The sequence below is a fragment of the Plectropomus leopardus genome, chromosome 13, assembly GCF_026936395.1.
Source record: "Plectropomus leopardus strain MGB_pleo_1.0 chromosome 13, ASM2693639v1, whole genome shotgun sequence".
NCBI lineage: Eukaryota > Metazoa > Chordata > Actinopteri > Perciformes > Serranidae > Plectropomus > Plectropomus leopardus.
In genome coordinates, this window is record NC_142188.1 from 18,810,125 (window position 1) to 18,835,168 (window position 25,044).

Sequence of the window (25,044 nt, forward strand, 5' to 3'; positions counted from 1 at the left end):
TTTAACTGCATTTTAAAATTTCTGACTGCGTAAAAGGGGAATTTATTTTTAATGTTTTTTTTTTGGGGGGCAGGGAAATATGGTGTGAAAATAAAATTTGAAAAATCACATCAAATCTTAAAAAGAATAAATGTCACATGAGAGTGACTCACAGTCAATGAAAGAATCACTTTATTGGAATAATTGCAGTACAACATGCACACATAATGGTGAAAAAAAAAAACGAGTATGTGAGTGCTCAGTGTACAACCTGGCACGACTTCTGACATTATCTCCCTCCTCTGTGTCACCAGGGTGTCGCCTCATCAATTATTGAACTAGTACTTCATGGTAATACATAATTTCTTATCAATTATTCATGATAATGTGTGTGTAGTTTACTTAATTGTGTTATTGACTATCAAAAGTAATTTCCTGAAAATCCTCAAGGACGCAAATTGAATCAGCCCAACTACTGGTTGTGTGCTCTGCGGTTAAGTATTCGCAATCTGATCAGCTGATCCTTTATTCAAGAGTCATTCTAGTGAGGAAGAGAGATATTTGGGGATAATAAATCATCAAATGTATTGCATGTGATAAACTGCTGTGTGAATAGCCCTGAGGTGATGAGAGATGACTTTAAAAAAAAAAGAAGTAAATTCAACATTAATAAATAGCGTATATCATGTTTAACGGGGTTTATTAAAAAATGCTCAGAGAGAGGAAGAGCGTTCCTAAAAGTAAATAAATAATAAGAGTCACGATTGCTCTTCTCTCCCAGCTTTAAGGGAAACTGATAAATAATGTATCAGAACAGATGGCTGGAGCGCGAGGCAACAGGAGAGGAACATGAGCGACTACATCTTTAATTGTTTTAAAGAACATGTCACAACAGGACTGGTGTGTTCCCTGTCTGCTGGCGCTACAGATGTGCTAACAGAGTGGAAGGGACAACCGCCACTCTGTCACTGCTTCACATGAACATACTGTATTCTGGCACATGTACACATTTACACTGTAAAATGGCTGATTAATATTAAAGTGCACTTTCACTTTAAAAATCGATAGAATGAGATTGTTTGAGCCCATTAATGAGCTTATGGCATAAACATTATATTGCCAAAATCCTCCAAAATCCTCACCGTCCTGCCATCAGATCTACACTTACAGTTTACATGCATTAACATTCACAATGTAAGCATCTGCCCTCTTCATGAAAACGAGAGGAAGTGTATCAGGGTTACGTAAATTCACATTATCAAATAGTTTTTTGTTGCACACATGTTGTATCTATGTTAGTCCATCAAATAGAGTCCAAGAGTGCGTGAAGACAGATATAGATCCAAAACCACATTTGTGCTTCTATGGGGATAACGAGACCCCAAATATTCTCACAAACAATAATAATTTACGGTCAAATAAATATTTTAATGTTTGCATCCATACATTGTGATATCAGTAAAGTCTTTCCCAGGCTGAAGTCAGTCAGTAGTTGTGCTTAGTTGCTCATAGGACCAGAGTAGAGTAATAACAGGCACGATCACACAGATTTAGAGTATCGGTATCCACGTTTAAGTCCAGCGCTTCATTTTTTCTCCAGTGGTTCCTTGGAGCAGTGAGGGTTTTTGTCGGGACTGCTGCCCAGGACTGGGACCTTAGTGGCCGGGCTGGGACTCGAGCTGTCCCCGCCTCTTCCCACAGTGACGGGCACCTCAATGGCAGAACCCACCGTGGGCCTGGCCACCCCAGCTGCGCCCATGCCGACTCCAGACAGGACACCCACGCTGGTGCCGGGTGCGGTGGCTGCACTGAGTAGGTTGGCAGACTGCAGCACGGCCTCCGAGTGCTCGCGGGCCTTCATGCGCAGGGCAGCCACGCTGGCTGTGCGGTTGCCCTGACAACCATAGGGCGGCAAGAAGGACAAGCCCATGGGGTCAGAGACACAGCAGGAGCACAAGCCATTACCTGAAGATAGCAACAGAAAGATGTGCGCTGACACTACTGGAATCATCACATCATCATGAGCACCATCTCTATTTACCAGTTAATGGAAATCGTTTTTACCTTTCAGAGTGGCGACCTGTGAGAGGGCCTGGGCGTAAGTGGCAGAGTTGAGGAGTGTGCCTGGTATACAAGATGGGAAGAACGGACCACTTGGACCCACTGTCCTGTTGATACTGGAGAAAATAGACATCATGTATCTAATGATCTAAAGAAGAGTGTACACATTCATTTCTGTAAGTATCTACAACGATTTTGCAACTTTTTTCTAACTGCGACGTGCACTGCAGAGCTGCTTTTTTCTGCTGCTTTATTTCATAATCAGTTTAATTGGAAGAGTTCATTAAGGACACCGTGTAACCTACAGAAATGGTCTAGAAGGCTGTCAGAGTTTTGATGGAAATGATATTGCTTCCTTTTTATTTCAATCACCTGCAAATCGGACCAGCAACCTTCCTGCTATTGATACACTGCTGTTTCCAAACAGTAACAGCTGCAACAGTCATCCGTCTTTTCTCACCTCTGTTGCATCTCCAGCGGTTCTTTCTGCTTCCTGCTGTGGTCCACTGGGGACTGAGAGTTGATGCTGCGAGATGGAGGAGTGGTGCTGTCACTCATCTGCTCTTTCCCTCCTTCAGGGTCTGCGCTCCCTCGCTCCGTCTTCCTCCACTTTGCTCTGCGGTTCTGAAACCAAACCTGCATTTAAAAAAAAAAATATAAAGGAAAGACAATTAAATTAAATCACCAATTAAAACTGGAAAATGGCTGACACATTAGCATCCATTTATTTTATTCATTGAATGCAGCTTTTTATCCATGCCAAATTGATTCTTCTTCATTTATCTTGCATATTAATTTCACAGATGAACAAATGCAAACTTAAAGCTCACATGTTATGTTTCTCTATCTTGTAGAAAATGCTCTGTTTGCTTTGATTTGTCTTGTATATCAAGAGATGTTTCACTGTGTCACTTCAGTACTCCAATTTCCCACAGTCCCGCACTTATCCCCCCAAAACTTCACCATCCACACAGCTGAGAACATATAGCCAAGTTCTGGTATCTTAATCGAATGAAGGTCACTGCCTATAACAACATTTAATTGAGCAATTTTTCATTATCATATTTTAATGACTTCCCACTGACAGTTGTGCTGCCCGAGAGAGAGGCAGCTATGATGAAGTCGTTTATTTCCCTATTTAGTGATTGTTTGACAACATCAGATTCGATTAGGACTTGGTTCTAGCAGGCATTAATCATGATGTGTGAATGGAGGTTAGAGTCTGTGTGCATGTGCTCTGCATCCCTCCCTATTGTACCGGAGGTATAAATGATGTCAACAGCCAAACAAAACACATGCATTCATTCGGCATAAAGAAAGGACAACATTTTGGTGGCAGGACAACAATACAACCAATGGACTTATCTCACCCCTGCACCTTCCAGCTAGAAGTCGCGCCCCCCCCCACACACACACACCCGTCTCTGAATGGGCTATAATTGCTCCATTAATCTCAATTTGCAGCGTGCTCTTAATGCGGGGGAGGCCCATTGACACTTTACAAAAAGGGGGGCAATAACACTACAACAGAAAGGAAATTTATTTTCTAATAATAATGTAAGTTTAATATCCCTGCATACTGCGGTGGATTCATGTTCAGATTTAATAATAGGAATGTGGTAATCGGATTAGGAGGGGAATAATTTGTTTACAATCCCTAATTTACAGCGCTGGATTCCATTATCAACCCCGCCATTGGGTTTAAGCGATAGTAAGATGACCCTGGGGAACAAAAGGCAAACTATTATATTTCCCACAATTAGATCTGTGCGCACAACAAAACCCAAAAGCAAATCTGGAATGCAGGAAATTACATACAGGACACATAACTTAATTACATCTGGCCAAGTTTATAACCGCGCATATGTGCAGGGCAGGACCGGAATATAAATTGCCAAATTTAAGGTGCGTGTGTGTGGCTTTTTCTTTTCTTTTCTTTCTTTTTTTGGAGTGTGTTTGTGCTTTTAAGTGTGTGTTTGAAAAAAGAGAGAGATTTTTGGAAGCTGCAAGCTTTGCCCTTTTTTTCCTTAAAGCACATATCGTTTTCTGTCTGCGTAAAGGATCTGCACGGATGATGTATTCCTACCTTTGAGACGCGGACAAATTAGTGAGGAACATTATCGCTGGTTAATTATGAATGACCGATTAATCAAGCTAATCTAATATTCACCATTATGTTGATGTTATTAAAGTGCATCGCCGGAATGACAGAGTGGCTTAATTTACCCTCTCCTGCATGGTCAAACGTGCCCAGGACACATTACGCCGCTGCAGCTTACCTGCACCCTGGCCTCGGTCAGGTTGATCTTCATGGCCAGTTCCTCCCGGGTGAACACGTCCGGGTAGTGAGTCTGAGCGAAGACGGCCTCCAACGCCTCCAACTGCATGGACACAAAACACCAGTTACGACTTTGAATAAGTTGATTGAGCTGATTTAGTCTATGTATTTTTACCTTTTCTGTGTATTCTTTCTTTCTTTCTTTTCTTAATGTTATCATCAGATCTATGATGGTTAAAAATGTACTCGCTGATTTACCAGGGATAAAATTAGATTTAAAAGTAGCCTAAAATTGAGTTAAACTTTGGACTACCATAAAATTACCTGCATGCAAAAGATGGCAATTTACAGTTATGCCCACACATGATCTTTAAAAGACAATACATATTAATTTTAAGAGGTTTTCGAATCTTTTATTTTTTAAATCTCCATTTGAAACAATCCTAAAACTTTACAATTATCGCATCAAAACAATTAAAAAGGTCTTGTCTGTAATAGATAAAAAGGCACAACTGTCTGCCAGTCATTTATTTTGAAAAACTTTCCCCAAGTGTTTTTTTTTCTTTTTCGTGCCCTGTGTCTGCTTTGTTTTAAGTTAAGCTCCATTATATTTATTATACGGGATATTTTTGTCATAGAAAATTTACCTGTTGCAAAGTAAATGTTGTTCTGTTTCTGCGCTGTTTTCTACGTAGAAATCCATCATCAAAATCAGCCGGGGCGTGGTTGCCAAAGCCGCTTGAATTCACTGTGGGGAAAAAAAGTTTATCAGAAAGAATTCAGTCACTTAATGAAATAAGGTTAATAATTCAATTTTTGTATTAAATTAATCCATTTAATGTGTCCAAACGAGAGAAAACTTCAATATAAAAAATGGAAATACAGAAAAAACGATAAATATTGGCTGAAGCAGACAAGATCTCTGGCACATTTTATATTTCCATTAGTTGCATCAAACATTTATGCTGGGTGTCTGAGGGGAACCATGACGGACTAAGAGCCATGACACCCAACATCTGTGCCCGGGACAAAACGCCCCCTCTGCCCCGGGGCCAAACCACTAGCGCTTTTCACCAAATTCGCCAGCAGATTGACATAGCAGAGGGAAAATCAGACGTAACCCTTTAAATCCACCTTTGCGTTTGCGGTAAAAAAAAAAAAAAAAAAATCGCTCAATTAGATGTTTATGGAGATGCACCAAGCGAATTTTGAAAGATGGAAAATATCTGTTTTCTTATTGTTGTGTCGATCACTAAAATATCTTAATATATCACAGAATTAAAAAAAAAATCTCTTTTATAGACTTTTGTTATTTTCATAATTAACCGAAGATAAACGTGAAAAAAAAATAGAAAAAGGAAACAGCTCAGGCCTATATTCTCTGAGCTCCAACAACACACACTTTGTGCGCGCCAGTGCGCAGCCTGAACATCACAAAAACTTTTTAGACTCCGGTTTTAAGAGAGACATAAGAAATAACTGAATGAAATCAGCTGAAAACGATTTTGTAAAAATGCACAAGAGAAAACTTACATGTGTTGGAGCGACAGCACTCTCCGTCCAGCTGAGGCGGACAGTGAAAGTAAAACATCCTGGCGCGTCTCCGAGCTGCGAACCTGGAACAGAGACAAAAGTTTCAGTCCAATGCTTTAACCGTGCAATTCAGATCTGTAGTGTAAAAATGAACACGTTAAATCGAGTTGGACGGAGGATGATTCGTGCGAGTCTTGAATAGATATAAAGTTGGTGTGAGAGAGCATCCTACCTGCAGTGAGGATGCTGATGTGAGTGACTTCCCGCTCTGGAGAGAAGTGGCTGCTGCACTTCCACTGACTCTCTGACTCTGTGTCTGGGAGTGTCCACATCTCTCTCTCTCTCTCTCTCTCTCTCTCTCTCTCTCACCCCCCGTCTCTTTTTTTCTCTCTCTCTCCCACACACACACACACACACACACACACACACACACACACACACACACACACACACAGAGTCTCTCTCTGGGAGTGTCCAGATGTCTCTATAACTGTATAACTGTCTACAGAGTGTTAAGGCTTTCAGCTAGTGTCGCAGAATCTCACGCCTAATTGGTCCTAATCGGATTATCACGGCTTTGTCTCTCTCACCCCCAACCCCTGGTGAGTGTGTGAGTGCGTGTGTGTGTGCGTGTGTGTGTGTGTCAGAGAGAGACAGAAAGACAGACAGAGGGAGAGAGGGGAGATATACCCAGGGTGGCAAACGGCAGCTCTGCTCTGGTGCCAAAAAAATTCATCACAAGTGATTGTTATTCCAGAGTCAAGCATATTCCCTAACCATAAACATGCACACATACCCGCTGCACTTTTTATTTGGTTCTTTCATATATTAAAAAAAGGAGGATGACTGCTTTTGGGTTTTAGATTGACTGTCGGGTGGGTTAATTGCTCGTCAGGGTGTGTTAGGGGGTCCACTTTACAAGGGGTTGCGCATGTAGAACACTCACAAGGCCAAATTTTTGATTTTGTTCACAGCAAGGGGTCCTGCGATTTATTTCGCTTCCTCAGATAAATGATCTGCTGCGGGACCCTTTCAATTAGTTTTAAAGCGCATCTGGGACGGCAGAGCGCAGACGCCATGCGTCTCTGAGGTGGAGGCAAAATGAGGCTTCGAGAAGCAGCTGAAATTTAGAAGAGGAGTGCGGGATTGGACTAAACCACATAAAGTGCAGAAAATCCCTTCTAATGGCGCGTAATTGGTTCTGTAATATCATTACAGGCGGATAATGGCCAGTTACAGGGCCCCGCGCTATTAAGGGTTTCCCTGGCGTGCAGCGTTTATGTTATTAAAGGGGGAATATAATGATATTTTAGTTATTAAATGCGCGTAATTAATTTATGCACCACTGAAAATAAAGTTGTTATTATGACCTCGGCGAGGTGCGTGGAGAAAATTGAAATCAAATAACGGTTGATAACTTTATCCCAATATTTGGTCTAGACAACTCTGACAAGAGTGCAGGCCTGAAGTGTGTGTCTGCTTCCTGTCAGCGGCTTTCCTCTCCAGCCTCTGATGGTTAAGTGACTTAATGAAATCACACTCTCTCATATTCACTGGTTAGGAACACTTTTAAAAGTTAACTTTAACTGGGTTTGGCAGATTTCTCCGGTTTTGTATTGGATTTCATTTCAGGACCATGGTCAGCACCACACTTCAACGCACATAAAACTCAGTTATGCTTTCTCTCCAAAAGTGAGCTTAAATCATATTTCAATTTGATATATCCAATGTCTGCACATCAACCATTATTTTGAGAACTGTATCACAAAACTAATTTTTTGCTCATCACCCTGTATTCACAGTCTGATCATATACTTAATAATGCAATTACTTTTTTTTTTTACATTGTCTCAGACATTCAGTAGGTCTTCTTATATTGCAATCCTGTTTAAATACCTACAGGGGAAGAAAACCAACAGTTAACAAGGATTATTAAATACAATTACATTTTACAGTGCATCACTATACTTTTATTTATTTTTTTTATAAAACATGGCAGCTAAATTCTTGCCAAATTTCCCCTAAATAACTTGAGTTAGGTCCCAGCTTAAGAAAAGTCAGTATTTAAAAACCGTCCAAATCCTATGGTAATTTGTTCATAAATACACATGACATACTACTACCCTAGTGTATTTCAAAGAGGCATATTGCAAAATGTTACACGTGTGAGTCTGATAAATTAGCAGTGAATTTAAAACAAATCGCACGCATCTCTGAGGTAACAGGTAAATACAAAACAAGTGAATTCAAGTATAACCAGTAACAAACAATGAACGGAACAGAAGCAGCTGCAATAACGTGTGAACAAGCACAAATCTCAAACCAACATTGCAACAACAGTCCTTTAAGACTTAACCGAAATTAATAAAATTAGTTTATCAGCTAAAATGGCTTTCCTATGTTATGATCTTTCAATACCAAACTATACGGATGCAAAATTATACCTTCTGATCTACTGAGGTCGATGTATTTTTAGCAGACAGACATCTAAATTTGACAGAATAAAACTAAAAGGACAAAAAAAAAAACAGTTAACAAAACAATATTATTGGCTTGAACTCGACAGTCACAACTGACAAGGACTCAAATCTGCATCACAGTTTGGTTTCCACTTTCATTTGTGTTTCACTCAGCGGAAGCTCTCCTTCAGTCTCCACACGCCCTCCTGACCAGAAGCCCTGTGGAAATCACAGATGCTCCTGAGCAGCTCTCTAAAGACAGGCGCCTGTTTCTCCGTCAGTCTTGGTTTGAAATACTCAAGCACTTCCTGTGTAGTGGCCTGTCCGTCCACATTTGCCTGGAAGGCTATGAAGTTGCGCACATCCACCAGCAGCTCGTCGTGCTCGGTGGGCGGAGCTGGAGGGGAGCTCGTTCCTGGAGCTCCAGAGCCACCCTCCTCTTCTTCTGCTTCTTCTCTTTGGCTGGAGGGCACGCTGAGGTGATTGCGGGCTTTCATCTTGGCCAGCAGGGAGGAGGAGGAGAGCGGGGCGGAGGTTGAGTCACTTTCTATCCCCTCCCCACTGAAATGAGCTCCTGAACCTGGCTTCTTTGACATACTCTTCTTTACAATAGCAGCATCCTAAGGAGAGAAACAGATGCATTTACACAAAATTGCATCAAAAATTAAAAATAACTGCTACATGTTAATAATAACACTGCTGTTACCTTGCACTTGCTTGGAGTGGGGACAGATTGAACAGAAGGTGCGACTAGAAAAGAATTATTCTTTTGTCCAAACCGTTTCCTGAGAGAGCAAACAAGGGAAAAACTTATTTGTTTGATTCACATTAATGGAGCTTTTAACAACTGCGGTGTCTCAGTATTAGACTGTATACCTTGCAGGTGGAGGAGGGGGTCTATTGAAGGCCAGCCTGCACTGCTGGCGAGAAATTTTAAGTGCTTTCAGGGCGTCTTTAGCCACCCTGTTGGCTTCAGCCTCCACTAAAACATAGTCAGGGTTGGAGGACTCCATGATGGTGTCATGCTGCATCACACTGTGGATACCTGAAGAAAAGAGCCAAAAAATAAGCTGATTGTTTTGTAAATAAATCATGTCACATAAGGCTGATGGGGTTTATGAAAAATAAAACCTACCAGATTTCTTAAAGAGCTTCGCCAAGACATACTCGTCTGATTTCTTCTCTGCCTCATCTTCATTGTCCGCTCTCTTGTAGGTCCTTTTCTTCACCAAGTGAGAAATGTGGTGGCCTTCAAACCTAGAATCCTTGGAGTGCTTACGCCTTTTATGTTTGTCCGAGTCAGCCGAGTCGCAGTGTTTCCTCTTTTCCCTGTGTTTCTGTGGGCTACTCAGAGCAGAGTCTTTGTCTCTGTATTGGTGAGAACTGGATGAGTTGGAGTTTTTCACTGCTGGCTTGGCTGCGTCCCAGTCTCTGTTATTTTGTCCCGTACGCTGTGTATTTGCTGAATTATTTGGCTCTGCATCCAGGCCATTTTGGTTGATGCTTTGACCGTTTGTTGGGCTATTTGGTTTACCCGGAGAGTTTTTACCACGCGGAGAATTGTTTCCATCTCTAAATGCAGGAATGTTTGTTGCAGACTGTCTGCTGTCTGTACCGGTTTCATTCTGGTTTGCTGAGGAGTGTTTGTGTTTATAGCTGCTATGGTTTACCGTGTGTGATGGCCTTGGTCTTGAAGGTTTCTTGGGTGCCTTGACATCAGAGCCTGTACCTGTATGACAATCAAAACAAAACACGTTAGGTGAATCCTCCACAACTATTCTTGAGAAAAAAAGATTCAGATAATACAATAAATGTTTCTCGCGTAAGAGCAAAATGGACAAAAAATAAGAAAATCCGCAGACCTGCAAATATGGCACTTGTCTCTGTCCCCTGATTCCCATCAGGGTCAGACAGAGTGAAGAGCTCATAGATGTCGTTAGACTTGAAGAAACGTCTTTGTTTGGGGTCCTTCAGAACGCGGTTGGTCAGAAACTGTTTGAAGATTTGCCTAAATTACAAAATACAGAATTAGATACTTGTGTGTGTAATTTGTTATTTTACCTCAGCAGGCAACCCCGATCATCTGTCACCACAGAGTAGTCTGGCTGATGGATGAGAAAATTAGTTAACCGCACTACTGTAGGTATCAAAATAGAATCCCTGCAGTTTTATCCAACTTGCTTTGTGAAAGCACTTTACAGACCCAAACCAAACAGAGCAACAGTTTAGAAGTCCTAGATTGGCCATTTAATAATGCAGGAAAGCTTTTCAATTACTCAGAACTGGGATAGAGGAAGTAGTAATACGGCAGTGATGTGAGCAATTAGTCATGTCATTACCAATATTCGCTAACGTCTGAAAGATAACTAAAATGCAAAACTGCGTTACAGAAAGCACAAAAGCCAGTGCTGTTTTTTTAAACCTCTTTTTAATTGAGTTCTGTGACTAAATAGCATGTGTGTGAACTGCTTACGGCCTAACATAAAAATTAAAACTGCACTCTGACCTGTGGTAGATTTTCTCCTCAATGGTCCCTGCAGTCAGCAGTCTATAGACCGTCACTTGCTGCTTCTGACCGATTCTCCACGCTCGCTCCCTTGCCTATGAACAACACAATACATAAAAAAAAAGATTAAGTAAATTATCTCAAACACAGTTAATGTCTTTTAGGCTTAAAGTAAACAAAAGAAAAATAGGGAAGAAGCAGGAAAAGCCGTGGCTGGAAATGTAGTTAATTTAAAGATGCAAATAATGAACACAGAATAAATAATCCCTGAGAAATAACATAGCTAGTAAATGTTTTTATTTGAACGACTGGGTGTGTGTATGTGTCTAACCTGTGTGTCGGTACTGGGGTTCCAGTCTGGGTCATAGATGATGACTCTGTTGGCTCCAGTCAGATTGACTCCCAGACCACCGACTTTAGTGGTCAACAAGAAGATAAAAATGGATTTGTCCTGTAAGAAAAAATGTCAGAGATTAATGAACATCTTGTCCACAGTTGTATACTGCTTTTGATTATCACTTTAGCGTATAACAATATAAATAAAATTACATTAGCAAATTTCTTACTTCAAATTTACTGTAAAATAAAAACATCCTGCTCTCTCAGATCAAAGCATATTTAAATAAATCAAATAGCTCAATCTAAACTTTTGATAACTTCATTCTTCCTACAGAGAAGAAAAAGACAGACTTTGCATTTAATATTGACACAATAAACTCCAAAATACTATTATTATCAAAGGGCTTAATCAGTAACAATCCTAAAATATTTCTGCTGAAGACAGAAACATTGAGTTATATCCAGTCTGACCAACAGATTGCCATCAATTAGTGTTTCCACCTCAGGGTGCGCAGGGTTCAACTGAAGCCTTTTGTCCCTCAGGACGGGATTTTCATGGGAAACACTTAGAGCCATTAGGGATGAATAATCCTTACCTCGTTGTAGCGAGCGATGAGGGGCTGTCGGGAAGCTATTGTGGTAGTGCCGTCCATTTTCAGGTACGAGTAGTTATTCTCCGTCACAAATACCTCCAGGATGTCCAACATCTGTAAAGGAGATAAAGAAAGGAAAGAGACAGAGAGAGAGAAGACAGAGAAAAACAGAGAGGAAAAGAGGGGCCGAGGTTTGGATTATCTCTAAAAGGATTAGAGAGATTAATATTACATGGACAGAGATACCAACAGGGAGGGTCTCAGGTTCCCTCTGAGGTATAATCTCATTGGTATTGACTGCAACAGCTGGGGCTTCACTCACATACACGTGCTCTCTCTCGCTCTTTCTCTCACACACATACACAAACACACAGCTAGCCAGCAGTAAATGCAGGGACAACACTTACAAATGGCATGCATGAGAATTTAAAATATTAATTTAATAGGCGGGCCAGGCAATATGGAGAAAATCAAATAAATATTATCACAAAATTGTTAGACCGACTACTGGTGCTTTCACAAAATATTTAAACAATGAGATTTTTGATAGGTAAATTCATATCAGATTTGTGGACATGATGATGGGTAAAGGCAGATGATAGAGCAGCTAAAACAGTCTGGAAAAGTTCAGAAAATTACACCACTTTAATACAACGCAGCCATTAAAACCAGCAAAAGTTAACCTTTGCATAAGATATTATGATATCTAAAATCTAAGACAATATTTAGTGTCATATCACAATATGGATGTAATATTGATATACTGCCTAACCCTAATTTGAAGCTGGAAAGAAGTGGGCTGGTACAAGCCATTTTAAAAATGATCATTATATAGACCATTTCATCGCCATTTCATTGTTGTTGCTAGGGCAACAGCTTTTGGCACTGATGACATGTCAGCGACAGTGTTCGAATGTTGGATTGGAGCCAGAGGATATGCCCATCCCATTCCTCTCCCATAATGATGGACAAAGTCATGATTTGTTCGGAGACTAACAACAAGGAAAATTAAGATGCACATTTAGTTAAAAAATGTCAGAATACATCATGTAATGTGTGTTTTTTGAATTTGTGGAAGATTTTTCAGTCAAAGGTGAAACAACAAAGATGTAATGGGTCAAAGCCTGATTTTTCATGTACACCCCAGTGACTCCAATAGAAGTGGCACCAAACTCTGGATCCAATGCAAATTTCGAACGCTGTTCCTGACATCATGTCCTGTCCTTTAATAGTTTCCTTGTCAGCTACCGCATTAACAAACATTTCAACAGGATATACAAAGGGCCTATTTGAAATGTTTATGTTGTCAAGTTTAAAACTTGGTCTTTATATTAACTGCTATTTTAGCAAAGCAATTAATGGGTAAAATAGAAAGCCAGAACAACTTGTTCCTCACCTGTCTGGACTGCGTGAAGAGCAGGACTCTGTGGCCCTGTTTAGACCAGAGTCGCAGCAGAGATTCCACAACTATCAGCTTGCCTGAGCGTTTCCAATAGCCAAAGTGTTCCTCCTTAGTTAGCTGGTCCTCTGGGATTCCCCTCAACATCCGGGGGCCACCTGAGAAAAGGTCGGGATGGTTGCAGATCTTGCGTAGCGCTATCAAACCTGAGAATACCTGAACAGAAAAAAAAAAGAACAAGGAACAATTTGTTTTTAAAAACAGACTGTTGCTTTCATGAACACAGAGTTGAGACCAGGTAAAACACATGGTAAGACAACAAAGCTTTGTAGATTCACAGCATTTTACAGCGCTGCACATTTAAACAAATAAACAAATTTACTTTAGTCTACAGGAATTAGTTACATAATTCATTTACGGACAATAACAGCAGTGTTTCTTGATGAAGGCCCAACGGTCACTGCATTAGTAATGGTGGTTAATGGACTGAGAGTGACCACTGGATATGTCTATAAGAGCATGTGAGTGTGTGTGTGTGTGTGTGTGTGTGCGTGTGTGTGTGTGTGTGGGGGGGGGGTATACACAATCTGCTGTGGTCACCCCTGGCTCTCCAACCACGTCCATTTGGTCAGTGGTGATAAATGGTCGAGTCTCTCTCTCTAGGGTCTAGCTAATGTGAGAAGACACTGTGCAGCTTCCTTAAAGAGAGCATCTTAAAGAACACTAAAATCAAGCTATTAGGGGGTTTAACAAAATTTACATTTAATTCCACTGATGCTACTTCAAGGTGTTGTTCTTTAAGTGTAAAAGAGTGCATAAAAATACACACAAATGCCTGTGAGCGACAGAGCTGAACTGATATTCATCAATTAGGAGGTTAAATAATGAATAAGGCAAGACTTGTTCCTGGAAGTCTTTTTCCTTGACCGAGAGTTTTGCTCTTCTTGTCTTTATAATGCAGCGTGGGTCAACATAAAAAGCACAAATGGAAGAAGCACAAAACAAACACCCACTCTAACTATGAAAGAGAGACTTACCTGCATGTCCCCGTTAAGTATCTGGTAGACCTCTTTGGAATCTAAGAAGGTCTGATAAACCTGCCGCTGGTCCTCTGTTAATCTGCAAAACAGAACCTACACACACGCACACACACACATACATACATACACACACACACACACACACACACACACACACAGTGTAAGAGTGTGTAATAAGCAGTGAACATCCGCTTTACAGCCCTTTGATGAAGTGCAGTGTGTGAGAAGAGAAATTAGAGGGAAGCAACGTGTTTTTGGAGCCACTGCTGTCCCGAGGGACCGACTTAATGAGCTGAAGTGGACTGAGGAGTCAACCAGCGTCAGCCGCATGGACAGACCAGGGACCAGCCACCTTAATGAATACCTGCTCCTTTTACTTTAGTAGGACTTTATTAGCTGGCTTCACCTGACAAGGGCCATGCACATTCATCAAATACTCCTTACAGGTGGCACATACAGTCACATCAAATCAGATAAACACCTCCCCAGTTAAGAGAACCAGACGTGAGAGGCTGTTCAATACTTAGACAGAACAGGGTCAAATGTCTTAGTATGATGAATACCTGTTCGTTTTTGTCAGGTAAGGAGAGGTTGGCCTTGACGTCTGCTTTCATTCTTCTGAGCAGGTAAGGATTTATGGTGTCCCTCAGCACGCAGGCGCACTTATATGCTGTTTGGACCTGAAAAAAACAACACAAACAAACAACACCCAGGTCAGTGTGTCAAACAACGACATCAACACTCACACCTGTCAGTGTGGATGTTTCCTTAGGCGTGATTGTTGTTTAGCCCATCACCTCCCTCATGTTGCTGTCCCTCTCAGCAGTACAAGTCATTAAACATTGATCAGAGTGCTGCTGGTCTCGAGGGACGGAGCCCTCTTCTTTCATCAGTACTACAGGCCAGCTCCACTGGAAACAGAGGGGGAGCTTCAGTCTCAACCCACACTGCAAATGTCCTGCTACACCTCATCCAGGCCCAGTGCTAAAGGCCAGTTAGCCTTTTAAACATTAACTCTCTGGGGGTCCACAGAGGGATCAAAGACACCCTCTGCAAAGCTGGAGGGGACAATAACATGGTGGGATTTAGGGCTCAATGGAGTCCAGAGTGAAGAAGAGGAAGGCAGCAGCTGATCAAGTGATCTCTGCACAAGCTGCTGAGTGGATTCACATGGGGATGCAAATGTATGTAATGGATCCCACATCAGATGCCCCACCCCAGCTGTTTTTACATACATCTCATCGAGCATACACAGGAACATCAGCTGAGGGCCTGATCTGTTGTTCTGAGTATTTCGAGAGAAGGATAAGGCAGCAGAGCTTAGCCCTCTCTGACCATTTAATAACATTAATAATTAGTAAAGGTTTTTATTATCGACAGCGGAAGAAGCATCAATAGCCAGCTTAAATAATTAAATCCATACAGTCAGTGGGTTATTAACGATTGAGCACTAATGACAAAGGGCTACAATTTAGCTCACTGGCTCTCCACTTTAGCCTCTCCCTCTCTCACACACACTGGGGATGTACTGAAGTTCCTTTGCATGGGCCTACATTATCTTGCACTGCACTTAATAGCTCTGTTGCTCCACTGTCTCTCCTTCTGACTTGCTTCCATCTAGCTCTCAAAAATTGGGCCTGCATGCATGTGTGTGACTAGTGTTGACAAGTGACACTTGAGCCTGTCATCTCTGCCTCACTATGCTATAGGTTTACTTATAGGGTTGCTGGATAATAAAGTACTTTTTGGTGAATGTACACTATGCATCATTTTTCTCCCCTTCCATTAATTTGGTAGATAATGGAAAAGAAACTAATGTCTTTGTAATTTACATTAAAACACTCAATTTTAAGGTTCAGTGTGCAGCAGTGAGGTTGCAGAATCTGCTGAAACTTCTCCCACTTGCCAAGCAAGTAGAAGAACAACACTGACCAAAACACAAATCCAAAAATAGGAATGGCCCCATGTAAAGCCAGTGTTTGGAAGAGGACCAGCTCCATATGTAGATATTAATGACTCACTCTAAGGTAACAACAACACAACAATTCTAATTTTCAGCTGACTATAAACTAATGAAAATGTAGTTATGATTATTGTAAACCATTTCTACTAATAGATGTCCCCAAATCCTACACACAACACCTAGAAATCACATTATATAACCTGTGATACAAAATAAAGCACAATGACATCCTTATGTTCTGGCTTTACACCTGGTTTCCACTTTGCTTTTAACTTCTGAAAATATGTCCCAAGTCTTAAATGGCAATACATTTCTTTTTTTTCTAAGCTTTTTTTGGGGGGATTTTTTCCTTTTATTGATAGGACAGCTGTAGAATGATAGGAAATGTGGGAAAGAGAGGCAGCAAAGGGCCACAGGCTGGAATTGAACCCGGGCCACTACAAAGGCCTCGGCACATGGAGCGCACACTCTAGCAGGTGAGCTAAAGGCTGCCCCGGCAAGACATTTCTTATTAAATTTATTGCACTACTAGTCGTCATACTTCAAAAGAGAGGAGAAGAATTACAAACAAACAAACAAAAACAAAAAACCCTACTTGAGCATTTGTGTGTGTTCCAGTACCTGTACAGGTGAGGCATTACTGTATCCTCCCATGGTGATTGGCACAGAGAACTGCTCCATGAAGACTGGCAATGTCCCCAGTTTGCCAGGGAAGACAAAGTCAAACAGAGACCACAGTTCCTTCAAGTTGTTCTGCATGGGAGAGCCTGACAGGATGAACCTGTGGGGAGTGCGAAACTAAGGGGAAGAAAGCGAGAATGTATGTTATATATTCATAAAAACTGTTGTACAGAAATGAATGGAAGTAAATAGCTTATTCTAAAGGTCGAAATGTTAAGATGGAGAATCTAGATAAGGCATAGAATACTTATTCAACTCAGCAAAGTTTAAATGTATTCGTAAGTATGAATCATTACCACTGATTGCATGCTTCAGATGTTGTGGTTAAAATGTGTGTCTTCATGAATATGTTTGAAGAAATACCTGCTTGCAGGCAGTGGTAACTCCAGCATTTGGGTTCCTGATCTTATGCCCCTCATCCAGTATAACATAGTGCCAATCATATCGCTGCAAGATGTCCTGCATATTCCTCACAGCTGAATATGAGGTAATCACGATGCCATGACATGATGCAATCTCTGGGATAAGCTTTTGCTGCAACAGAGAAACAAAGCCACATCAGTAAAGGTTTTAGTCAATGCAGTTCCTAACTATCTCTAGTAACTTGAGCATCGAAGTAGGGCATCTACTTTAATATGGTTTGAGGAGAGAGGTGAAGAGGGGAGAAGGTTAGGAGATAATGCTGCATAAACAGACCTCTAGTGCCCCCCAGAGGAAAAACAGACCCTGTAGAAAACTTTCTAACTAAATTATGAATATGAAAATCAAACACACACGAACATATAATTACCTTGTTGCTGGTGTATGAGCCAGTTTCATGCAGAACAGCGACTCTGAAAGGAGGCCACCAGGTGTGAAACTCCTTCACCCACTGATGCATGACTGTAGCTGGGCACACAATGACGGTCGGACCCAGACCAACGTACCTACAACCAAACACACAGTGAAAGACTGTTTAATCACAAACCTGCTCTAAAGATGGGCAACAAGGGAACTTAGGGCTCCATTTAAATCTGGATAACCTCAGCAAATTTCATTAGAAAATTACAGTCATAATTTTTATGTTAAATCATAGAAAATTAAGTCTTTTCAATAAGTGAAAATAAGCTTTGCTTGCATGTACAGTGTGTGATGCATTCAGGCGTAAAAAAAAAAAAAATGGAGGAAGCTGAGTGTCCAGGTAAAATAATGCACGTCTACCTCCAGAGCTTCATACACTCTCTGTAAATGAGTCTAAAAAGGTGCAAATGCTCAGCTCCTCTATTAAGATTTACAAGAGCTTTGTCAAACACAGACACACACACGCATAAAGATACACTAATGGGCTGGTATGAACCTCTGCCTGGTGGAAGCTATTGATACTTGGCCATAATTGAGTTTGCAAGCAATCAATTTGTGGGCGTCTATAGTAGACAGAGTATTGACCATCCACCTCCTAAATGCATGAGTGTTTGTGCAGTAAAACCAGATTATCACCACCACTGCGTCACATTTTCTATGGTTGATGTGTTGTGACACACCTGCTCATGAGTCCAAAATTCATTTGAAGTGTTCATGAGGACGCTCACTCTTCTCTTACACGTGCTCTCTCAAACACACACACAATCAGAGTGTCAGTGTTTCCTCTGATGTCTGCAGTAAGAAAGTGAAGAGTCTGATAATTGAAACATGTTTAATAATTCAGATGAACACTCTCAAGCAGAATTCCCTCTAATCAAATATTCATACCATACAGACACACAGTCTCTGGTCACAGTTTGTTTGTGTGTGTGTGTGTGTGTGTGTGTGTGTGTGTATGTGTGTGTGTGTGTGTGTGTACCTGTAGTTGGATCCTCTAGTCCTCAGTTTGCTGTAGCTCAGTCCAGCCAGAAAGCTGATAATCTGGATGGTTTTACCCAATCCCATCTCGTCTCCAAGGATGCCGCCTGCCTGCTGACAGTGGAGCTCCCACATCCACCGCACACCTGTCTGCTGGTACCTGACAGTGTGATTTACACATATGACAAAACTTAAAACACCTGTGCATGAAAGAAAACATGTAAACCAAAGTGCACACAAGACAGGGGGGGGGGGCTGGTAATCACACTGTATTTATACTTAAATCTGGTTTTATTATGAAACACGCATTAATCAATCCCTGCTAGGCATTCTTAAAAGTTTTGTTTTTAATTCAACAGACTGACAAAATGCCTTACCATAAATACTTGTGACCTATAGTACCAGTAGGCGAGTTAAGTTTATGATGTCTTGATCAAATAATTATGGTTAATCATTACAATTTCAGGGCAAAAGGACACTGATTGCAGAGGGTGTGTTGAAAACAAGACACTAGAGTACGAAGGTATTTTTTCCATACATAAATTGTAACACTTCTTTATTTGATAGTCATAAACATTTGTAAGTGACTGTGCAAATATTTAAGATAACACTTGATATTTCATGCTGAACTTACTTGTAAAGTTTTTTCCAGAGGAAACCAGGCACTTTAAAGCCTTCGTCAAACTCTTCATCACTGTCGTCCGTAAGCTCACCTCTTTCTCTCTTCTCCTCCCTTTCTCGTAGACGCTGTCGCTTCCATCTCCTAGTACAAGAATGAGTACATGATGATAAAGCACAACTTCTGATAAAAAGAATTTCTCTATTTAACTTTGAAGATCTTGGCTAAGCTTCATGAAATATTAGTTAACACAGGCAACAACCCGCTAACCTAAAAGTCAGAAAACAAAGACCTGCTTCATCTTCAAACTGACATTGTTGGCTGTCATTTTTTCAGTATTGCTTGATAATATTTTGGTCTAAATTTTGAGTCTGAATCCAGTGTGAATGAATCCAGTTTAATGTTGGATTTCTCTGTCTCTGGACATCAGCTCTATCAAGTGACCTGTCCAGGATGCACCCTATGCATACTGGGAAGGGTCCAGCTGCATCCAACCCTAAACAGGGTAAGCAGGTATATCCAATGGATGGATTGATACACCTTTGCACCTCTCACACTAACAGATTTATTTTAAGACCTTCCCACACAGGTGTGTGGATAGCAAATGTTTTGAGTTGTGGGTATTTCCCTTGAGCAGTGGAACATCTACAGCAAAAAGGGAAATGTAAAGGAGAACAATTTTAATGGTGCAGGAGAGAGGGCAGTTAGAGGCACAGTCGTCGCGCAGCAAATGAAGATTGATACAGACAATTAGTAGTGCGAGTTCCCCAGAAAGGTGTGAGGTGGAGAGGATAAGAATCCATCTTCATTTGGGCCTGGTCCTGTCACCCTGCCACAAAACTGGTCCTTTAGCTGGGCCTGGGAGACCACACTCTCTAATTAAGTCAAGACTAAGCATTGGTTCAGTTAATTACACTTTTCTGCCCCCACTCCACCCCCCACCCAACTACAAATACCGCCTGCTCTAATAATATCATTCCTCATATAAGCTAGCCTCACCATCCATGCCGTGTCTATGCTGTTGAATTGACATTCAATCACTGTAGTGTAGAAAAAGGACACATGCCAACACAATTTATTTGGCAGCTATAAATATGAAATCTCATTAGGGCTGCTCTTCCATTAATTTGAGCATTAGAGTGAGTGAGTGTATAAAACCATGTGCAGGAGGATAATTAGGCCAGTGTGAGAGCAGAGAGAGAGAAGAAGAGCAGGGAGTGAATTTGCTTAGTCAAGAAACAGCTGCCAATCTCATCTGGGATTAACTCTCCTTCTGCACTATGGAGCCAGCAGAAAGCCACTGCTTTTCTCCTTAACTAAAGGGAATAACAATAGCACATTTGCACCATTGCCATCGCAAATGTGATGCAAAGTTAAAGGCTCAAACTGGCGTTTTTTGAGCATGTTATTTACAGGCCCCGATGTATGCATTCTCTTTAGAAGAGGACTTGCTGACACAAACTTTTGGCCCCTTTGCATCCAAGAACAAATCTACCGTTCATGAACTCTAAACAAACGGCAAAAAAATCAATAATTTCGGCAAGTTCACAGCAGCAAATAAATGATCATACCTTATTCTCTGTCTGTAGTACTCCACATCTCCATCATCTTTGTTTTTCTTGACTTTACCCTTGGATTCCTCCTCTTCATCTGAACTCTCAGGGCAGTATTCCTCCTCACTCTCCTCTTTTTTCATTACCTTCTTCCTCCCTTTCCCTTCCCTTTTTTTCTTGTATGGTTTCAATTCATATTCCTCTTCATCGTCCTCCCCAAAGCCCTCCTCCATGGCTTCTCTCTCCTCCTGATCAGGATCTATGCCTTCATCACTGGGCAGGTACTCTGACTCCTCGCTGTCTGTCTCCTCTCCTTCAGTGTGGCCCTTCCTCTTTGGCTTCGGGAGCTGTGGCTCAGCCTTGGGCCGAGCCTTAGGATGAGCTTTTAGAGCAGTTATCTGGAGCTTTCGCATGCGCTTCTTTAGTTTTTTATTCTTGGAAGGGGAAACAATTATGTTAATTTTTCCCTTGGCCTTATCACCAGGGCTAAGACTGGAGCTACTCTTCTTCTTTAGAAGAGGGACTCTCCTCCTCTCAGTAGCCATCTTTGCCTGGTCCGCCAAGTACAGGTCAAAGGCAGAGTTCTCAGCAAGCATCACTTTTCGGGGCTCCTTTTTTTCCTCCTTCTGTGGGATTCGTGTTCCAAAAGGAGTCATGTGACCTTTCCGGATAAGCTCTTCCCATTCGGTCTCCTGAGCGGGCATGAGCATGCTGCCCAGTGTGGACGGCCCAGCTTCTGGTACAACACACACATCAGGCAGGGTTAGATACAGTTTGAATTAGGTCCCATTTTGTTTGCCTCTCATGCACCAACATGAGGACGAAGATGCCTGATGTAGGGCAACAAGGTTTTAAAAGATTCTTTCTTTCTTTCTTTCTTTCTTTCTTTCTTTCTTTCTTTCTTTTTCTTTCTTAATTATTTACTTTCTTTTTTTCCATTTTCCTCTTTTTTTTTTTATCCATTTATGCCCTGTGAGGAAGGAAATGTGTTAAACACATTTGTTAGGCCTGAAGGATGCACAGAATGCATTTTAGTATGAAACCCTGAGTGTAAAAAAACAATGCTTTTGTTTATGAGACAACTCCACAGTACACATTTATATATGAAGCTATATTTAGATTTGTTTGTTCATAATAAACAAACAAATCAACTTTTCATGAATTTTCTTAGAAGGTTAAATTGGCACTGAATCACAATTGGATGTAGCACCGCTCTTCAAATATGTTGCTCTAAAAGCCATCTATGATGTCGAGTTGGTGTCTGTACCATTCATGTTCAGCTCTAATAAAACAAAGCAAATTATTCATGTCAAACATACTTGGTTATGTACTGGATATAATGCAGCAAATTGTTGGTGGGAATTGTTATTATAGTAGCAAAAGTAACTGTCTTTTTCAGAGAACATTAACAAAATGTTGTTTGTTTGGAATGGTTTAGTGTGTTATATCTCGGTTATATTAGATTTTCACAAAAGATGTATTGGTTTTCACTTCTAACATTTCCAACAAACAGGAGCAAGCAGATCTGAAAGACTATTTTATTTTAACATTTAAACAAAATGGTAAGTTAGAGTTGTAAAAATGTTATACACAAATTTGTGAAATTTGTCTGATCACAATGCACATCTTTCAGAATATTTGATATATCTTTTAAGTTAATAGGGGTGATATTTGCTGAATGTGTAACATATATGAACATCTGCAGCCACTACTGCATCGTGCAGTGTATTTTTAACCTTCCAATATCTATTCAAGCCTTTGCTTGCAATCATCTCCCTAAATAAGGAATGCCATAGAATAGCATTCTTGGCCACCGTAACTGCAACTGGTATGAATGCTTTGCATTGTTTCTATTTCTGCTTTGTTTTGTTTCACTTTGGACAGTGATGAATATGACCCTGGTTTCACATTATCTATAGAAAACAGGGAACAAGCACTTTTTTGCTTTATGTGACCCAGTACTGATCCCCCCCATTACTAGGTGGACAATACTTGTAGTAAATAAATTGAAAATTAATCAAAGGTTAAAAGACACCTTACCTTCTTCTTCATCATCCTCGGCCAGGAGCTCAGCCTCCACCCTTTCTGCACCCTCTCCTCCCAGAATGGCCTGAAGTCGCTTTTGTTTGGCTTTGACTTTCTTCAGCTGTTTCTCCTGAATGTCATCATTACAACAGTCACGATAAGTATTTAATTTCACTTTGTCGTGTAAAACATACAGTTTTAATTTAAAGGTTAGTCATATTTAGTCTTTTACCTTATTTTCTTTCTGTCGTTTGACAGATTCAATCTTCCTGCTGATATCTTTGCTGGAGGCAGCGTAGGGAGACAGCTGCTCGATAATCTTGTTGATTTGTTTCAGAGATGCTGTGACAGACCTGAAACACACACCGAGAAAAATCAGAGGAAGATTTATCAGCCCCTTTAAGGTTTGTTGTTATTTTGAAATCATAAAGATGTGAAGATAGCAAAGGACCTGGTTGCACTTCTTAAAAATCAATTTAGTCTTTTATCAGAATCTGATCCAAAGTCAAAAATGCTACTGTAGATAAGTCTTGGAGGAACAGAATGATCATTACACGTTTCCACTGCTACTAAACAAAATGATCTCTAAAGGAATTAAAAAACAATAACATAAAAACATATCTCAAACCAATCTTATGATTTAATTTAACAAAAAATTCCTTACATCAGAACAAAACATGAAGAGTTAGATCAAAGGACTGTCACAACATTCACAACACACATCATTCTGGCAAGTGGAAAACTCAGGAAAACCATCTCAGAGCTCTGAATATTTACCGTTATTGTCATTTACCTGACATCATCGAGCACAGAGTGGTATTCCTTCTCTGCCTCAGCTTTGGCAGCAGCATGACTGGCCTCCTGGATAGCCTCGTCCACTTGCTGCAGGACACCTTGCTCAAGGACATCCTGGTCATACACAGCCACACCGAGTTCACCAAGTTCATCAGCCCCTGAACTGGCAGATGCTGCTTGGATGCGCTGTCGGTTGATCTGCAGTAGTGCTCCTGACCTCTTACCACCTGCACCGCACCACAGATGACGATACATGAGAGTGTGAGATACAGCCATGACTTTCTTAGTTACTCATGGATCAGTTTGACAAGTCAAAGCTATCTATAATGTTACTCCCAAATTTCTTTTATTTTCTTTTAATGCAAGAGTGGCATAGCTTACCACTGTTGCCCTCTCCAGGTCCTGTGCTGACAGGATAAGCTGAAGCAGCCTCAGTGCCCTGACTGTTTTCAGGGAAAGAGCAGACTGCTGATCCCCCTGTGGCCCCATCCTCCTCTGTCCCTCCAGGGGTGAGAGCAGCACTGGCAGGGCTGGAGAGAGAGGAGGGCACCTGGTCCTCTGAACCGTCTACAGGCATGGTGATGCAGCTGCAAACAGAGTCAGTGTGTCATTCAAATGTCAAACACACCATGAATGCATCTTCTAAACCCTGGCTTTGATGTTATTATTGATAGAAATCAGACACTACATAGAAAAAAATACATGGGAGGACTAGTACAGCAGTGAAAATAAATGAAATTTGTGAAGATTTCAATATTCTTCTTTTTAGTTGAATTACTGACACCCCTCTGTATATAGTTTTTTTTGTTTCCCTGTATATTTTGTGTTACTTTATAGATCAGTCTTTTTCCTTTTGATTAATTGTTTAACAATCTCTCTTTAAAATAACAGTATAAAATGAACCTTGTGCAATTTAGCATAAAATAATAAAAATAAAAGTTTCGTTATTGCGGATTGACGTAATTTTGTACCTAAGGTTCTTACATTAACTACCGGACTTAATTAGCTGTCAATAGCAGTAATGTTAACTTGTATAACAGCTAACTGATTCAAGCTAATTATTCTGTAAAATAATTACAGTTAGCGTCTTAAAATGAAATAAAAATGTCAAATACCTGCTCTAGTAGAGGGGAATACTACATTAAGTTAGGTCGACTGTTGAAACACACACATTTCAGTTCAGTTAAAGACATTTAAGTCTCTCACAGCTGTCCATTGTTTACGTGGCTAGGCTAGCCTGCTAAGCTAACAGTTAGCCGAGCATCATCAGCTATATCGGCGACCAGCAACCGCTCAGTCTGAATTAACCAACACACACGGACACAAACGATAGGCGGGTAACATTACTTCGTTGTCGGTTGTCTGGTACGTCAAACCGAGCATCTAAGCGACAATGACAGAAA

At 40.8% G+C, this 25,044-nt stretch overlaps 2 protein-coding genes across 6 annotated transcripts in view; both read right to left on the reverse strand.

Moving 5' to 3' along the window:
• Positions 1-209: 209 nt before the first annotated feature.
• drgx (dorsal root ganglia homeobox) lies at positions 210-6,429 on the reverse strand. The gene is made up of 7 exons (XM_088086501.1): positions 6,084-6,429; positions 5,852-5,934; positions 4,966-5,066; positions 4,320-4,421; positions 2,501-2,676; positions 2,044-2,156; positions 210-1,944 (listed from the first exon to the last, which is right to left on the reverse strand). Exons 2-7 carry the CDS (start codon positions 5,907-5,909, stop codon positions 1,565-1,567), a joined length of 930 nt encoding a protein of 309 aa, XP_087942627.1. The 5' UTR covers positions 5,910-5,934; positions 6,084-6,429; the 3' UTR covers positions 210-1,564.
• Positions 6,430-7,798: 1,369 nt separating this feature from the next.
• The window catches only part of ercc6 (excision repair cross-complementation group 6), a 40,969-nt gene continuing 23,723 nt past the window's right edge, over positions 7,799-25,044 (reverse strand). For 3 of the 5 annotated variants that reach the window (XM_088086623.1, XM_088086621.1, XM_042502209.2), the window contains 21 exons: positions 24,023-24,228; positions 23,640-23,868; positions 23,079-23,199; positions 22,862-22,976; positions 20,840-21,557; positions 19,284-19,412; positions 18,651-18,809; positions 17,622-17,757; positions 17,195-17,365; positions 16,772-16,948; positions 14,751-14,867; positions 14,185-14,280; positions 13,145-13,363; positions 11,752-11,862; positions 11,148-11,267; positions 10,817-10,911; positions 10,173-10,318; positions 9,446-10,039; positions 9,187-9,355; positions 9,017-9,095; positions 7,799-8,930 (listed from right to left, as the gene is read on the reverse strand). In XM_088086623.1, coding sequence (XP_087942749.1) covers positions 8,481-8,930; positions 9,017-9,095; positions 9,187-9,355; positions 9,446-10,039; positions 10,173-10,318; positions 10,817-10,911; positions 11,148-11,267; positions 11,752-11,862; positions 13,145-13,363; positions 14,185-14,280; positions 14,751-14,867; positions 16,772-16,948; positions 17,195-17,365; positions 17,622-17,757; positions 18,651-18,809; positions 19,284-19,412; positions 20,840-21,557; positions 22,862-22,976; positions 23,079-23,199; positions 23,640-23,868; positions 24,023-24,218 — 4,347 coding nt within the window. In that variant the 5' untranslated portion in view covers positions 24,219-24,228 and the 3' untranslated portion in view covers positions 7,799-8,480. Of the gene's footprint in view, positions 8,931-9,016; positions 9,096-9,186; positions 9,356-9,445; positions 10,040-10,172; positions 10,319-10,816; positions 10,912-11,147; positions 11,268-11,751; positions 11,863-13,144; positions 13,364-14,184; positions 14,281-14,750; positions 14,868-16,771; positions 16,949-17,194; positions 17,366-17,621; positions 17,758-18,650; positions 18,810-19,283; positions 19,413-20,839; positions 21,558-22,861; positions 22,977-23,078; positions 23,200-23,639; positions 23,869-24,022; positions 24,229-24,988; positions 25,028-25,044 lie in introns of those variants that run through there. The other 2 variants (XM_088086622.1, XM_042502211.2) reach the window with 2 other exon arrangements.